General features: G+C 45.7%; 1 protein-coding gene across 1 annotated transcript in view; it reads left to right on the forward strand.

Moving 5' to 3' along the window:
- The window catches only part of LOC146062843 (phospholipase B1, membrane-associated-like), a 172952-nt gene that overhangs the window by 81402 nt on the left and 75005 nt on the right, over nucleotides 1-16545 (forward strand). Inside the window, exons 27-33 of the mRNA XM_083174849.1 lie at nucleotides 156-251; nucleotides 1597-1668; nucleotides 3400-3465; nucleotides 5032-5092; nucleotides 5668-5726; nucleotides 9324-9397; nucleotides 11205-11248. Coding sequence (XP_083030975.1) covers nucleotides 156-251; nucleotides 1597-1668; nucleotides 3400-3465; nucleotides 5032-5092; nucleotides 5668-5726; nucleotides 9324-9397; nucleotides 11205-11248 — 472 coding nt within the window. The remainder of the gene's footprint in view (nucleotides 1-155; nucleotides 252-1596; nucleotides 1669-3399; nucleotides 3466-5031; nucleotides 5093-5667; nucleotides 5727-9323; nucleotides 9398-11204; nucleotides 11249-16545) is intronic.

Consider the following 16545-nt stretch of genomic DNA (forward strand, 5'->3'; position numbering starts at 1 on the left):
ATAAGCTGCTAGTTGGGCCCAATATACAACTTTTATTGGATCTGGGCATGTAGGGGAGTTCTTTCTGTGTCACCATTTATTTATTCTATGTTCAATAACTCATTAACACATCTTTAGTTGGGATCTTAGCTACAGAGTTTTTGTCTTACACCTAGGATGGATCTCCTGACCGATCCTACATGGCTCCTGACTGCTTCCATTTTGGAGAGAGCGCCCATGCTCAGAGCACACGTGGCCTGTGGAAAAACATGGTGAGTTCATGTTGTGAAATGTTCCTGTGCCGCTTCCTTGTCCTGGTCCTCACATCCATCTGATGCTACATTATTAAAACTGGTCTCTGGGTACTTGTTTCCTAGGACGGCGCCCACGATATTAAGTTGTATGCCATCTCATCGCGTCGCATGTGGGCGTATGGCATGTGATTTGATGCGATGCAATTTTAAACTGTATAAGCCCCTATAAGATTTTTAATTGTATAAGCACCCTCATGGGTGTTTACAATGTTAAATGCACCCCCACGCCACCCCTAGTATCGATGTTAACCCGAAGCATGGCGAGCGCAGCCTCCCACCTTTTCATACCCCCACTATCCACATCGGCGTGGAGTTGATTTTATTCAGTGTGGCGAGGACAGCGAGCCACCGAGCCCGAAGCGTGGTGAGTGCAGTGAGCCCCGCGAGGGGACGCCCATTACTTCACATTTATTACGCGCGCGCTCGCCACGCTTCGGGCTCGGTGGCTCACTGCGCTGGCCACACTAAATAAAATCATCTCCACGCCGACGCGGATAGTGGGGGTATGAAAAGGTCGGAGGACCCGTACCGCCGCCGCTCGCCGCGCTTTGGGTTGACGTTTATAGTACGGGTGGCGTGGGGGTGCTTTTAACATTGTAAGCACCTGTTACGGTGCTTATATAATTATTTATCCTATAGGGGGCACATTTAACATTGAAAACACCCATTAGGGTGCTTATACAATTTAAAATCGTATACCATTGTATATGCCATACAATGGCATACAATTGGATGGTATACAATTTAAAATTGTATAACATCGGCTAACATCGCATCGCATACCATAGTATGCCTTATGGTATGCGATGCAATGGGCGCCGTGCTAGGAAACAAGTACCGGTCCCTGTGGTGTGCTTTAGGCATAACCCCTGCCCTATCAGCCCAAGGCAAACCCCTAAATACTATCATAATCACATTCAAAGCCTATTCCATCACCAACTAGAATTCCAATTTCACCTAAAGCCCCTTTTAATCCATTCACACTGAATGATGAGGTTACATCTATTGTAGATATTTATGATATTTATTCCGTACACAAGAGAACTGATCCTTTGCATTGTCACATAATCCAAAACTGTCATCTTGGTTCTTAATGTCCCTAAATCCGAGCCATAGGGATAATCATCCATTGCTCTATGCCTTGTTCTTCTGATAGTTTTGTTTGAGAATCTTTGTTCTGGATTGTTTGGAGATCCGCTACTGGTCATACGGACCTCATAGGGTTTTAGCCTATGTCTATACTGATGTACGGTGATATACTTATACAATCACCTATAGTAATACTTTTTCTCTGTTCTCCTAGTTTGAACCTGTCGGCAAGAAGACCAATAGCCAGGCACTGGATGAAGATATCAGTATTGATTGCCCCCCTCAGGTAAGACAAGTGAAGGAATACGTATAACCAGCATGGACTGGCGAGGGCTGCACAATAAATACATATAAATATTTGTGTAATACAACGGGACGACTGAACCTAGTCCTACTGGGAACGTTTTGTGTGGCTGTTACCAGATATGTACTAAGGAGGAGCATTGACATCCTGGCTGTTATGATAGAGGATGGTGGCTGGGAATGTGCTGCCTGGCTGTTACCAGAGATGATGTGGGATGGGCATGTGCTGCCTGGCTGTTACCAGAGATGATGGGGGATGGGCATGTGCTGCCTGGCTGTTACCAGAGATGATGTGGGATTGGCATATGCTGTCTGGTTGTTATTAGATAGGATGTGGGATCTGCATGTGCTGCCTGGCTGGTAGAGATTATGTGGGATGGGTATGTGCTGCCTGGCTGTTATCAGAGATGATGTGGGATGGGTATGTGCTGCCTGGCTGGTAGAGATGATGTGGGATGGGTATGTGCTGCCTGGCTGTTATCAGAGATGATGTGGGATGGGTGTGTGCTGCCTGGCTGTTATCGGAGATGATGTGGGATGGGCATGTGCTGCCTGGCTGTTATTAGATAGGATGTGGGATGGGTGTGTGCTGCCTGGCTGTTATCAGAGATGATGTGGGATGGGCATGTGCTGCATGGCTGTTACCAGAGAGGATGTGGGATGGACATGTGATGCCTGGCTGTTATCATAGATGATGAAGGCTGGGCATGTGCTGCCTGGCTGATATCAGAGATGATATGGGATGGGCATATGCTGCCTGGCTTTTGTCAGTGATGATGTGGGATTGGCATGTGCTGCCTGTCTGTTATCAGAGAGGATGTAGGATCGGCATGTGCTGCCTGGCTGTTATTAGGGAGGATATAGGATCGGCATGTGCTGCCTGGCTGTTATCAGAGATGATGTGAGCGGTGTATGTGCTGCCTGGCTGTTGTCAGTGATGATGTGGGATTGGCATGTGCTGCCTGGCTGTTGTCAGTGATGATGTGGGATTGGCATGTGCTGCCTGGCTGTTGTCAGTGATGATGTGGGATTGGCATGTGCTGCCTGGCTGTTATGAGAGAGGATGTAGGATCGGCATGTGCTGCCTGGCTGTTATTAGGGAGGATATAGGATCGGCATGTGCTGCCTGGCTGTTATTAGGGAGGATATAGGATCGGCATGTGCTGCCTGGCTGTTATCAGAGATGATGTGAGCGGTGTATGTGCTGCCTGGCTGTTGTCAGTGATGATGTGGGATTGGCATGTGCTGCCTGGCTGTTGTCAGTGATGATGTAGGATTGGCATGTGCTGTCTGGCTGTTATGAGAGAGGATATGGGATCGGCATGTGCTGCCTGGCTGTTGTCAGTGATGATGTGGAATTGGCATGTGCTGCCTGGCTGTTATCAGAGAGGATGTAGGATAGGCATGTGCTGCCTGGCTGTTATTAGGGAGGATATAGGATTGGCATGTGCTGCCTGGCTGTTGTCAGTGATGATGTGGGATTGGCATGTGCTGCCTGGCTGTTATGAGAGAGGATATGGAATCGGCATGTGCTGCCTGGCTGTTACCAGAGAGAATGCCTGGTCCAAGCTCTGGAACGTCTAGCGTTCTTGATGTAGATGCATATGGGAAATGCAATCACACCTCCATTACTGACATTGCTGCATCCCACCCCTTTATCTTATTTAATTATGCTAATTCCATGATCCTACATACCTGGTACCTTTCTTTCTAGGATGACCCTTATCTGAAGACTGCAAAGAACAGCAACTACATTGTCCCAACCATTACCCCAGATCCTGTAAGTACTTTCTATATCTAATTTATTTTAAAATTCAATATTTTTTATTTAGAAAGTCTACCCCTATGTCCGCCGCACAGGCAGCCATTCCCAATATGGATCTATTAGAAATCAGATGAACTCTACCACATTGATGTCTCTAGGTCCTGGTGAGCTGACTGTTGGCTGCATTTTCATGAACTCACAAAATGACTGCTGTACTGAACACTTTAAAATGGGCGGCACGGCTGGGGTAATGGAATTACAGCCTGACAGCATTGAGGTTTTGGGTTTGATTTCCACTATGGCTAAACTGTGTGGATTTGGTATATTCTCCTTGTGCCTGAGTGGGTTTCCTCTGAGTACTCTGGTTTTCCACAGTCCATATATATACTGGCTCCCAGCAAGCTAGGCCGTCAGCAGTTTGGGTTGGGATTAGGCACGTAGAAGGGAGGGTTATGGGCCCCATACATCAGCAATCACAATTTATGGATTTTCAGATATTGGGATATTTTGGCCAGATAAATGGATTTTCAGATCTATCCGACTTTGCCCACACATTACAGATTTTTTCAGTGATCGGCAGATTTTTCCATCTAAAGATTGCATCTTCATATCTGTAAATTGCCCCAATCGATTGTCATTTCAGCTGTTCATAATGTAAATAGATGAAGAAAACGAATTGGGAATGACCACACATCTAAAAAAGATCTGCAGAGAATACCAGATTATTAAACATGTTTAAAAACCTGATTAAGCAATCGATTGGCGATTGTGATTGGGATTGCCAAAAGGGGGAGCCCACACATCTAAAATTAATTGTGGCAATCATCTCCATATCTGAAAATTGTCACAATTAATTGCTGATGTATGGGGCCCTTTAGGCTTCTGGGCTGGAGGGTTGGGTTTAGGCAGCAGTTAGGCTGCGGGGTACAAACGTTAGGGTTGGGCTGTGGGGGAAGGTTAGAGTTAGATAGCAGGAAGGGCTGGATAACCAAATCCAAGGCATGAGGCCTGATTCCCTGGCAACCAGCAGGTGACATCACAACGATAGGTGATGGCTCCTCCAATCCGGGCCTGGACCCATTCTGAATGATCCTAAACAACTCTCCTGAGACCCATTATAGGCAGGCTGTCCAGAGACAAGTGTCACACACATCAGGATCAATTGGTCCTCGGTGTATAGTGCAGCTCTGCACATGCGTATACTGTATATACACAGGTGTAGGGGAGGGCTGCTGTCAAATGCCTTCTGCGACCATCACAGTTGCCGAGGAGTTTGCACAGAGGGGGAAGGGCAAGGGGAGGACCGCGAACGACCGCTGCTTAGTGAGAGGTATTGAATTAGGCCCATTCTCTGGAAAAAGCAGCAAGAATTATGTATGCACTAAATGTTAATCCAATATTATTAAATCATACCCTAATTTTTAATAAGGGGCTGCCTTAAACTGCTAACCTATAGTATAACCACTATGTTTTTGTATAATATTTTATGTGCTTTTTGTGCTGCTACATAGTATAAGAGCTGTTAATAAGACTGGTACCATTGTAACGTGTTTCACTTATTACCGTCTTCATTTGCTGTAGGTGCATGGGAGCACACTTACCTGTGCGGACCGCTCTCCGTCGCCTTCGAAACCCACCTCCGGTAATGCACAAACACAACCCCTATATGTAAATGCTTTCTTGTAGAGAATCCTCTCTATCGCCTCTATGGCAGGGGTGGCCAAACCTGTCCTCAAGCTCTGCCAACAGGTCATGTGTCTCAGGTCACCTGTGGATCTATAGTAGGAATGAATGCAGCAGGTTTGAAAATGTGACAGTTAGTAATGACTGCACCTGTGCACCAGCTAGGTGGTCTGGGAAAGGTGACAGTTAGTAATAACTGCACCTGTGCACCAGCTAGGTGATCTGGGAAAGGTGACAGTTAGTAATGACTACAGCTGTGCACCAGCTAGGGGATCTGGGTAATGTGATCGTTAGTAATGACTACAGCTGTGCACCAGCTAGGGGGTCTGGGAAATGTGACAGTTAGTAATGACTACAGCTGTGCACCAGCTAGGTGATCTGGGAAATGTGACAGTTAGTAATGACTACAGCTGGGCACCAGCTAGGTGATTTGAAAAACCTGGACCGTTGGTAGAACTCCAGGACCGGTTTTGCCAGCCCTGTTCTATGGTTTCCTTTATCATCTCCTAAAACCCCGTTCTTATTCTGTTGTAGTGCATGCGCTGAGGCCGGGGGACATTACCATCGTCGCAGCTGTCGGCGACTCACTGACCGTAAGTCTTTGTAGTGCAGCTGAGAAGTGACGGAGAAATGAGATATTGTAGCAGTATGAAGGCAATTTGTATGCAATTTGGCTCACTGTACGGCTGTGCAAAAGTGATCGTAATTTTGAGAAAGATGAATTACATATGCATACTAATTACTAACACATTGACATGGCAGGATGGGTCGTTAGGACAAATCGTTCAAATCATCCTACTATGTACCCACTGTAGAAAAGATGCCTTAGATACAGGTGTGAGCCTCTAAGTCCAGAGGACAATCATTTCAGTCCATTCAACAGTCAACCGTGGGTCCAGAGGACCTTTTGCCAGGGGCCGCTGCTCTTTCTTCAAAGGTGGTCCCAGAGGGAAGGACAACCGTAGCCAGGAATTGTACAAATCCATTTGCACAGCAAGCATATCTTTCGGCAACCATGTGAATAGGTCCAGAATCGGTACAGGGTCCCTATGGAATGATTTGTACATTGGGCACCAGTCATCACAGACAGGATCAGAGGAGCCAGAGACATACTCTGTGGTGCGATGGATAAAGGTGTATCCGGCCCGGAGCTGATGTCACACACCCTCCGCTATAACACTGTGGCACACCTAGCCCTTCTTCGGACACTCCCAGCGGTTTCCTAGGCACGCCTGCGTTTTTCTTAGCTTTGTGCATGTGCACTAGGTTCCGTAAGCATGCGCAGTCTATCGATAATCGCCCAGTGCGCGAATTCGCCGCAGTGCAATCAGGTCTGAATTACCCCCAATGCTCTGCTGAGTCAAACTTAGATTCAGAATTTATTTTTACAATAATAGAATGACATCAGAAATACCGGTTTTGCAGTAATTAACTAAAACCTTATTTTTAGCAGGCTGCCGGAGAACCTTGCCAGGGCTTACATGCGCTTGTTAGCTACACATAGGGCCTTATTCTGGTTTACTCGCAAAGGCAAATTCCTATTCAAATGGACAAAACCATGTGCACTGCAGGTGGGGCAGATTTAACTTGTACAGAGAGAATTCGATTTGGGTGAGTTATTTTGTTTCTGCGCAGGGTAAATACTGACTGCTTTATTCTTACACTGCAATATAGATATCAGTTTGAACACGTCCCACCCAAATCTAACTCTCTCTACATCAGTTACATCTGCCCCACCTGCAGTGCATATGGTTTTGTCCATTTGAGAAGGAATTTGCCTTTGCGAGTGAACCAGAATGTCTTATACAGGTTGAGTATCCCTTATCCAAAATGCTCGGGACCAGAAGAATTTTGCATAATGGATTATTTCGTATTTCAGAATATTTCCATGCTGTATCTTGCATTTATGTTGTACAAACACATCACACACATGAAATACACACATATATATATATTTTATTTGTGCATGAAACAAGGTTTCAAAACATGTAACAAAGTTTGTGTCCTATCTCAGGCACTGAATTTGAATACCAAGCAATGATTTTCTTGCACATATATATAGTGCCAGTTACATATCATGTCCCCAGTAGTGCCAGTTACAGATCATGTCCCCAGTAGTGCCAGTTACATATCCTGTCCCCAGTAGTGCCAGTTACATATCATGTCATCAGTAGTGCCAGTTACATATCATGTCCCCAGTAGTGCCAGTTACATATCATGTCCCCAGTAGTGCCAGTTACATATCATGTCATCAGTTGTGCCAGTTACATATCATGGCCTCAGTAGTGCTGTTACATATGTACCCAGTAGTGCCAGTTACGTATCATGTCCTCAGTAGTGCCAGTTACATGTCATGTCCTCAGTAGTGCCAGTTACATGCCATGTCCTCAGTAGTGCTGTTACAGATGTCCTCAGTAGTGCCAGTTACATATCATGTCCTCAGTAGTGCCAGTTACATGCCATGTCCTCAGTAGTGCTGTTACAGATGTCCTCAGTAGTGCCAGTTACATATCATGTCCTCAGTAGTGCCAGTTACATGCGATGTCCTCAGTAGTGCTGTTACAGATGTCCTCAGTAGTGCCAGTTACTTATCATGTCCTCAGTAGTGCCAGTTACATGCCATGTCCTCAGGGCCGGCGCCACCACTAGGCAGCTCTAGGCATTTGCCTAGGGCGCCGGCACCTGGAGGGCGGCAGTTCGCCCCTCACCCCCAGCGAACTGTGGAAAAAACATGCGGCCCCGGCGTCCCTGCAGTGCTGCTGGAGCGGTCAGGGGTGTCCGTGCCGCAGGGGTACCTGCGGCGCCGTCATGTGTATAAAGCTGGCTGCGGCCGGCGGGGTCCCTGTAGTGAATAGAAAATAACTAGCGCTATGCGCGCGGCGGCGCGGGAAGCACTAGTTATTTTCTATTCACTACAGGGACCCCGCCGGCCGCAGCCAGCTTTATACACATGACGGCGCCGCAGGTACCCCTGCGGCACGGACACCCCTGACCGCCCCAGCACTGCAGGGACGCCGGGGCCGCAAGTTTTTTCAACAGGTACCACCCCCCCCCCGGCACCGGGGCGCCCCCACCCCGACTCGCCTGGGGCACTCCGGTGCCTTGCACCGGCCCTGCATGTCCTCAGTAGTGCTGTTACAGATGTCCTCAGTAGTGCCAGTTACATATCATGTCCTCAGTAGTGCCAGTTACATTCCATGTCCTCAGTAGTGCTGTTACAGATGTCCTCAGTAGTGCCAGTTACATATCATGTCCTCAGTAGTGCCAGTTACATTCCATGTCCTCAGTAGTGCTGTTACAGATGTCCTCAGTAGTGCCAGTTACATGTCATGTCCTCAGTAGTGCTCTTACAGATGTACCCAGTAGTGCTTTTAGCAGGATTTTTTTTTCTTCACTTTCTGGAATGTATGGTTTTCGAAATAATTAGGATAACGGATATTTGGATAAGGCTGATACTCAACGAGATATCGGGCACAAATCTTGTGTTTCCAAACAATGGTATGCTCTTGGCAATGACCACTTGCAGGGGAACGTGACCGTGAATGATATATTGGGCAACTGTTTGATATACATTTCAGTGGGACGCCTGATATATCATTATATTGGTCATGCTGTTGGCCAGGTATCCATATCATTTAGTTGTGTACCCAGCCTCACTTGTTGGTAATTAAGCAGCGGTACACCCTATTCTTTCAATAGAGCATTAGGTCAACATTTGCATTTTCCAGAATTTAATACAAAAATGTGATTACAGACATCCATCCTATGTATCCTTATAACTGTAGCTTAACGCGCACATAAATGAGACTAGAAAAATATAAGATCTAGAGCAAGCTCCCTCTTCTCTGCCCATTCAAACACTGGTATTTGTGGCTCTTCGGGGAAGGAGAGGAGACATTAAACGTCGGAAAGTATGATGAAGAACTGTGTGGTAAATGTGTTTTCCCACTGTGGTGCTTTAACACAGTAGACAAGATTGCACAGCGGTAGCCTCAGCGGCCATCTTGGTACAGGGAATGAAGCCACCACAGAGGAGTAATATGAAGTTTGTACATTAGCTCCCTCCATCTTCAAAAATACTAATTGCAGCTTCTATACGCGGGCACGTGAGAAACGTCATCAGGTGCAGTAATACAGTATGTGGGAGTTACAGCGCAATATCATGTACTTTTTCTGTTATTACGTTTCAGGCCGGGAACGGGATTGGTTCTCCTCCAGGAGATGTGTTAGATGTGCTGAAAAATTACCGCGGATTATCCTGGAGGTAACTGACATTATAGATGGCAGCAATGTACATAGGTTACACATTGACATATATCTGGTAATATGCTCACAGTGTTTGTGATACAAATAGGATTATGGGGGTTATTCTGGTTGACACGCAAAGCTGCAAAATCCACAGCTTTGCGCGTCATTCAAACGCCGCCGCCCCGCCTCAAACCCCAAATATCCCCATACGCACGCGAATGCATGTTTTGCATATACATCCATTCATGGCCTTGCGTGCGGGGACAAAATCATTCTCCGGGCACCCTGTGCGGGAAGCGGACGGGCAGCTGATATCCGCTGACATTAGTTGCCCGCCCCCTGCATCCGTGTCATTGTGAAATCGCTATGGGAATGCCCAGCGTTTTCATGGAAACGACCATCCAACTATGGGCATTCACATGGGCGCAGAACGCCCCCACTGCTAGGTGCGAACGGGTCGGCGAATATAGCTGGAAGCGAAGAAATCAAAACAACCCCCCTATTGGCATATCCCCCATTCACAGGATGCCATCGTCATGTCGACAGTTATATTGCTGACAAGCACATATCTTAGGGCCTGATTCGGACCTGTTTGCTAGGCTGTGTATGTTCGCACACCAATACCCCCCGCGCACGCCCCGATGGAATCCCCTCTCTATATGTGAGGGGAAGTGTACACTAACACAAACCCTCGAATGCGCCCACACGGGTGAAAAATCATTTGATTATCGCTTACCATCAAATGATTTTTCACCTGTTCGCTAATAGGGCTGAATTTGGTCTGAATCGGCCCCATAGACAGTCAGAACAGAGACAAAACGTCAACACCAGAAAGTAAAAAATCAAAAGGTCAACAACCAAAAAGCCGAGATGTACATAAAGTTGACAGTTAAAATGTTGACAGCAGCAAAGGAGAGAGGCCATGTGTAGGCTCTGTGCAGGGCCCATCCTCTCTGGCAGCATCTACTGAGCATGCACAGGTCTCTGGGAAAATGGCGGCTGTGCCTTGTTCCTGGGGACATCTCTACTAAGTCACTGGGGAAATGGCGATTGGGCTGTTTTCACAGCAATTTCTGTCTGTAGCACCAGCCACCGCGGAACTACAGTGGTGTGGGGTGTAACTATATTTATATCAGGGTTGCCGACCCTCCCGGAATTCCCGGGAGTCTCCCGAAAATCGGTTCCCCCTCCCGGCCCCCGAAAGGGTGGGTAACCCTCCCGGAATCTGGTGGACCCCCCTGAGCCCCCCGAATCGCGGCATGTAAATGCCGCAATCCGCGGGTCTCAGAAGAGGGGGCGAAGCTAAAATGGCACAATCGTGTCATTTTAGCCCCGCCCCCTCCATGGAGAGCAGTAATTTCTCCTATTTCCTGTAATCGGGGCGGGGCTTAATGACATCACAGTCAAGCCCCGCCCCCGATCGGGTAAGGAAAGTCTCCTCTCCGGGCTTCTCCCGGAGAGGAGCATTTAAAAGTCGGCAACCCTGATTTATATGGATGCGGGGCGAGAGGTGTGCAACCTGCACCCTATTATATAGATATGCCAATGATGATATCTTTGCAGCCTAGCAAACAGGTAAATGTCACCCGACCGAATGACCACTACACCCCCCCCCACACACACACACACACACCTAACCCCCCCACACCTAAACCCCCACCACACTAGGGGATGTGTACGCTTACTGAAGCTATTAGCAAGGGAGGGCTTATAGGCTGCAATAAAGGTATTGTGTACATGACTATGCAGTCACTTGTCAATAATAATAATTGAAAGAAAATGAATAATAACGTATATAATAATTATATTCCTGTGCATTCCAGCATTGGCGGTGATTCTACATTGGACCATGTCACCACCTTACCAAGTAAGTATAAAACAATAAATAAAAAATACATTTCCTCTACCTCCCCATGGCAGCTACCAATGGGTTAAGTCCTGCAGGGTAGTATTCTGGAAAGGAAACAAAGAGAACACTTGGCCCTACATAAGCCCCTCCCTTCTAGGCCTCAGTGTCTTTTTTTCCTTTCCAGGGTAGTAGGAGCATGGCTTACCCTGAGCTGCTGCCCTCTCCACTACCTGGAGTAGATGGGGTTGAGGCCGGAGAGAAAAACGAACGGGTCTCCGCTGCCCAGAGCAGTAAGGGGTACCTGGGGGTCTGCTGAGTAGCCTGGAGGCATCCAAGCAGCGTGGAACTAGACGCTGGGATCTCCGGGCACAAGGAAGCCAGGATGCTGGGGCGCGTGCTTTGAATGGGGCACTGGAAGGCAGAACTGTCTGGGTTTCCAGAGTCCGGAAGGCAGCACCAGTAAAAGGGCCCAGACAAATGCACAAGAGACTGGGACTCAGCAGACCGGGTAAGACTCCTTGCAGTGAATGCTGGAGCAAAATCTTATGGCTTGCAATACTTGTGATTACTAATGCTTATAGCTGAAAGCTGTTAAAGCAGATAGCGGCCATAATGGAGGAAGATAAAAAGCAGCAAAGGAAATCAGGGTAAGCCAGGAATGAGGAATAGAAATATTAGAGTGATTTGAAAGGATTGCAAATGGATAACAGTGGTGACTGTTTTTATTGTTTAGAAACACCATGCTGCTAAATGCACTATGTGTGATTAACTGCTCCCAGACAAATGCATTGGAACCACCTGTGACATTCAGCAGGGTGGAACCCAGAATATGTCAGAACTAGTAATTATGCTTGAAGCAGCAATAGCTGACACGTTTGTTACTAAAGAGGATATAACTAAAAGTATCATCTAAAAAGAGGAGCAGAGCAATATTATAAGACGAGTCTGCAGACTCTGAGGAACCTTTAGTAAAGGAGGCAGACTTAGAAGAAGGTGAAATTAACCAAGATAAGGATGAATAAGATTTTAATCCAGTCTTGGTGAAAATCTTGCTGGAACTCATACGTAAGTCCCTGAATATAGGGTATTCCAAGGAGGAAGGAAAATTACAGGATCTTCTCTTCATGGATAAGAAAAAAAGGGCTAAGGTGTTTCCCCTATCTAAAATCCTTAAAGAGATAGTAGAAGAAGAGTGGAAATACCCGGATAAAAAGGTGGGAATTCCACTTAAGGTTTCAAAGATGTATCCCTTTGCAGCGGATCAGGTCCATGAGTGGTAGGATGCCCTAAGGTAGATGCGGCCATAGCCAGAATCTCGAAAAAAATAAATAAATAAATAAAAAAAAAATTTTTTAAATAAAAAAATAAATAATAATAAAAAAAAAAAATTAAATAAAATAAATAAAAAAAATAAATAAATAAATAAGTAAAATAAAAAAAAAAAAAATTTTTATAAAAAAAAAAAAAAAATTAAAAAACAAAATTAAATAAAAAATTTAATAAATAAAAAAATAAATAAATAAAAACCCTTCCATTGGAGGATGCTAACATCTTTAAGGATGCGATGGAGAGAGAGATAGAGGTTGGCCAGAAAAATACAAAAAAAAAAATAAAAATTAAAAATTTTAAAAAACATGTTACCTCGGGGGCCTTTATGAATGCATCAGCAGCCATAGCGGTGACCGCCAGGGTGCTAAGGTCTTGGTGTCAAGACCTAGAGTCTGACACATTAGACGGTATCAAGAGATCAGAACTTGTCAAAGTATGCAAATATACAGATCGCAGTTGAGTTTCTGTGTGATGCCTCCATAGATGTCGTCAAATAAGCAGCCAGATCCATTGCGACTACAGCGGTGACTAGGAGAGCCTTATGGCTCAAGCCGTGGGCAGCTGACACGCAATCTAACAGAAGCTGATCTCCCTGCCATTCCAGGGGAAGTACCTGTTTGGTAGCAAACTAGACGATATAATTACAAAGATTTCTGGAGGAAAATCGGTCTAGCTACCACAGGACATGGAAAAAAGAGGCACGCTCAACAGATCAGTCCGTTATTCAGCACCGGACTTTAAAGAAGCAAGGGCTTACAGGCCGGGCAGTAGCTTCAGGAGGTCCTGGTCGGCCAACAGAAGCTTTTTTCGTGGCCAAAGGGGCCAGAAAGGGAGGTTCTCCTCTAAACAGAACTACCAATGATGCCGAACAGGCAGACTGTACAGTACAGCCAGGTCTGGTCCTGTTTTGTCAAAGACAAATCGGGAAATTCTGACATCAGGGTACAAAATAGAGTTTGCAAGATACCCAGGGACGTGGCAGATCGATTCTACTGTCCCTCAAAACCGGACAGAGAAGGCAGCATTATTCACCAGCTTGGAGAAAATGATTGCACAAAAAGTAGTAGTGGGGTACAGAAGGATCAAGAAGAGGAAGGATCCTTCCCGACATCATACCTGGGGTTTTTCTGACTACAATAGACCTACAGGGTGCGTATCGGCACATACCCATATTTCCAGGTCACCACAAATTTTTAAGGTTCAGAATAAAAAAAAAAAAAAAAAAATGTTACATATGAGTTTGTCACCCTGCCCTTTGGCCGGTCCACCTCTCCTTGGACATTCACGAAAGTACTGATCGTGTTGGTCGCAAATCTAAGAATGCAAGGAATTACCATATGGCCGTACTTAGACGACCTCCTTATTATGGCAAGATGCAGGTCAGAAGCAATAAACCACACAAAAAAGTGAAGGAGTACCTGGAGGAGCATGGTTAGATTATAAACATGGCAAAAAGTCACTTGAAACCGTGGCTCTCAAGGTTCTTTGTAGTAGAAAGGGGCATCCGGCGGATTCCGGATTCTGGATCTGAGAAGATTAAATTCATAAGTCCAGATAAAGAAATTCAAAATGGAGTCACCGAATGGTGATAGGGCTGCTGTCAGCAGCACTAGAGGCAGTAACATGGGGGCGATTCCACATGAGGATGTTACAAAATTGTTTCCTGACCCAATGGAACGGGGACAGGAGAAACAAAAATCAAACAATCAAATTTATCAAAAGGTGCATATCAAGATCTCGACTGATGGTCTCAAGAGAAAAGACTGAATCAAGGAAGAAAAATTCCTAGTATCCAGTCAAGTAGTAGTAACAACCGACGCCAGCCAGACTGGCTGGGGAGCAGTATGCGGACACCACATGGTTCAGGGGGTCTGGACCCGAAAAATGAGCAGAAGTCATTCAAACCTCAGAGAGATAAGAGCAGTTCTGATTTCGTGTACCCACCTTCAGGATCACCTGCTAGGAAAAGATGTCGTAGGGAGGTCCGACAACCAGACAGTGGTGGCATACATGAACAAACAGGGGGGCACAAGAAGCCTTACCCTTATGACAGAAGTGGCGAAAGTAATCGAGTGGGCAGAACACAGAGTAAACAGTCTATCGGCAGTATTTGTGGCCGGAAGCCAGAATCTGCAAGCAGACAGCCTAAGCAGGCATAAGATATTACCAGGAGAATGGGAGCTGTCAACAGAGGCAGTCCATACCCTGGTGAGCATGTGGGGCATGCCACAGATAGACCTAAAGGCCACGGCAAAGAATGCAAAGGTCAAAGTTTTTTCTCCAGACATTGGGATCAAGGTGCAGAGCAACTGGTTGCTTTAACAGCAGAGTGGAACGCGGAGCTTGTGTACGTATTTCCGCCGTTCCGATAATAGCCCGGCTTCTCGGGAAGATAAAGGAAGAGAAGGCTACAGTGATTGCAGTTATTCCATGCTGGCCAAGAAGGCCATGGTTTATGAAGCTGGTGAAGATGGCAATAGACGAGCCTTGGACGATACCCAATTACGACAGACTAATAGGTCAGAACAATCTGTGGCGAGCACAGCCGGAAGTTTGGAAGCTGACGGTGTGGCTACTGAGGTCCGGACACTAAAAGACAGAGGTTTTTTTCAGGTAAGGCGATTGAAACATTGCTTAAAGCCAGAAAGAGATCTACTTCAAGAACATACCATCAAGTCTGGAGGAAATATGTGATTTTCTATAAACGGGCAAAAAGAATGGTATCTGAGACTGCTACGATACTAGACTTTCTTTAGACGGGGCTAGATAGAAACCTTTCTACGAGTTCTATCAAAGTACAGATATCAGCACTTTCCGCCATGCTAGATACTAAATTGGTAGAAGATAAATATATTCAGAGATTCGTGCAAGCAGCCAGGAGGATCAGGCCGGCCGTTCATTCCCCAGTCTCCCCATGGGACCTCAATTTAGTGTTGAATACATTAGTAGAAAGCCCATTCTAACCAATGGAAGAAATATCAATGAAATGGTTGATTATTAAAGTTGTCTTCTTAGTGGCCATCACATCGACCAGGAGAGTGTTTGAATTACAGGCGCTGTGGGCAAAGCAACCGTTCATTAATTTCTTTAAAGATAAGGTAGTATTAAGAACTACTCCCTAATTTCTACCTAAGGTAGTATCAACCTTCCACATAAATCAAGAGATTGCGTTACCATCATTCTGCGCAAATCCGACCAACAGTAAAGAAGAAAGATTGCATAAATTGGACGTGGTGAGAGCACTGAAAATTTACCTTGACAAAAACTTTGTCCTCTAGGAATTCTGATAGACTCTTTGTTATAACTTAGGTCAAGGAGCTGGCAAAATGACCATCTCCAGATGGATAAAAACATGTATAGTGGAAGCGTATAAATTAGGAGGTCAACAACCTCCAGTAGGTATCAAAGCCCACTCTACAAGAGCAGTGTCTGCCTCCTGGGCAGAAAAAGAGAGGGCATCTATCGAAGAACTCTGCAAAGCTGCATGCTGGTCATCAGTGCATACATTTGTGAAGCACTACAGAGTGGACGTAACTTCTTCAGCTGATGCGAAGTTTGGCAGACAGGTTCTGAGCGCAGTTGTATGTATGAATTATTATTCATAAGAGAACAAGGTGAAGTAACCTATTATTATTATCATTATATTATATCCCTCCCATTATATTACTGCTTGGGTATAACCCATTGGTAGCTGCCATGGGGAGGTAGAGGAAAGAACAGATTCCTACCTGTTAATATGCTTTCCTCTACTCCACCATGGCAGCATAGTTCCCTTCCCATATGTATTTGTATTATAAGCTGTTTAACAAGACACTGAGGCCTAGAAGGGAGCGGCTTATGTAGGGCCAAGTGTTCTCTTTGTTTCCTTTCCAGAATACTACCCTGCAGGACTTAACCCATTGGTAGCTGCCATGGTGGAGTAGAGGAAAGCATATTAACAGGTAGGAATCTGTTCTTTATTGATGATGTTTAATCAGAGGTAGAAT

The sequence above is a fragment of the Crinia signifera genome, chromosome 3 (genome assembly GCF_055691185.1).
Source record: "Crinia signifera chromosome 3, ASM5569118v1, whole genome shotgun sequence".
NCBI lineage: Eukaryota > Metazoa > Chordata > Amphibia > Anura > Myobatrachidae > Crinia > Crinia signifera.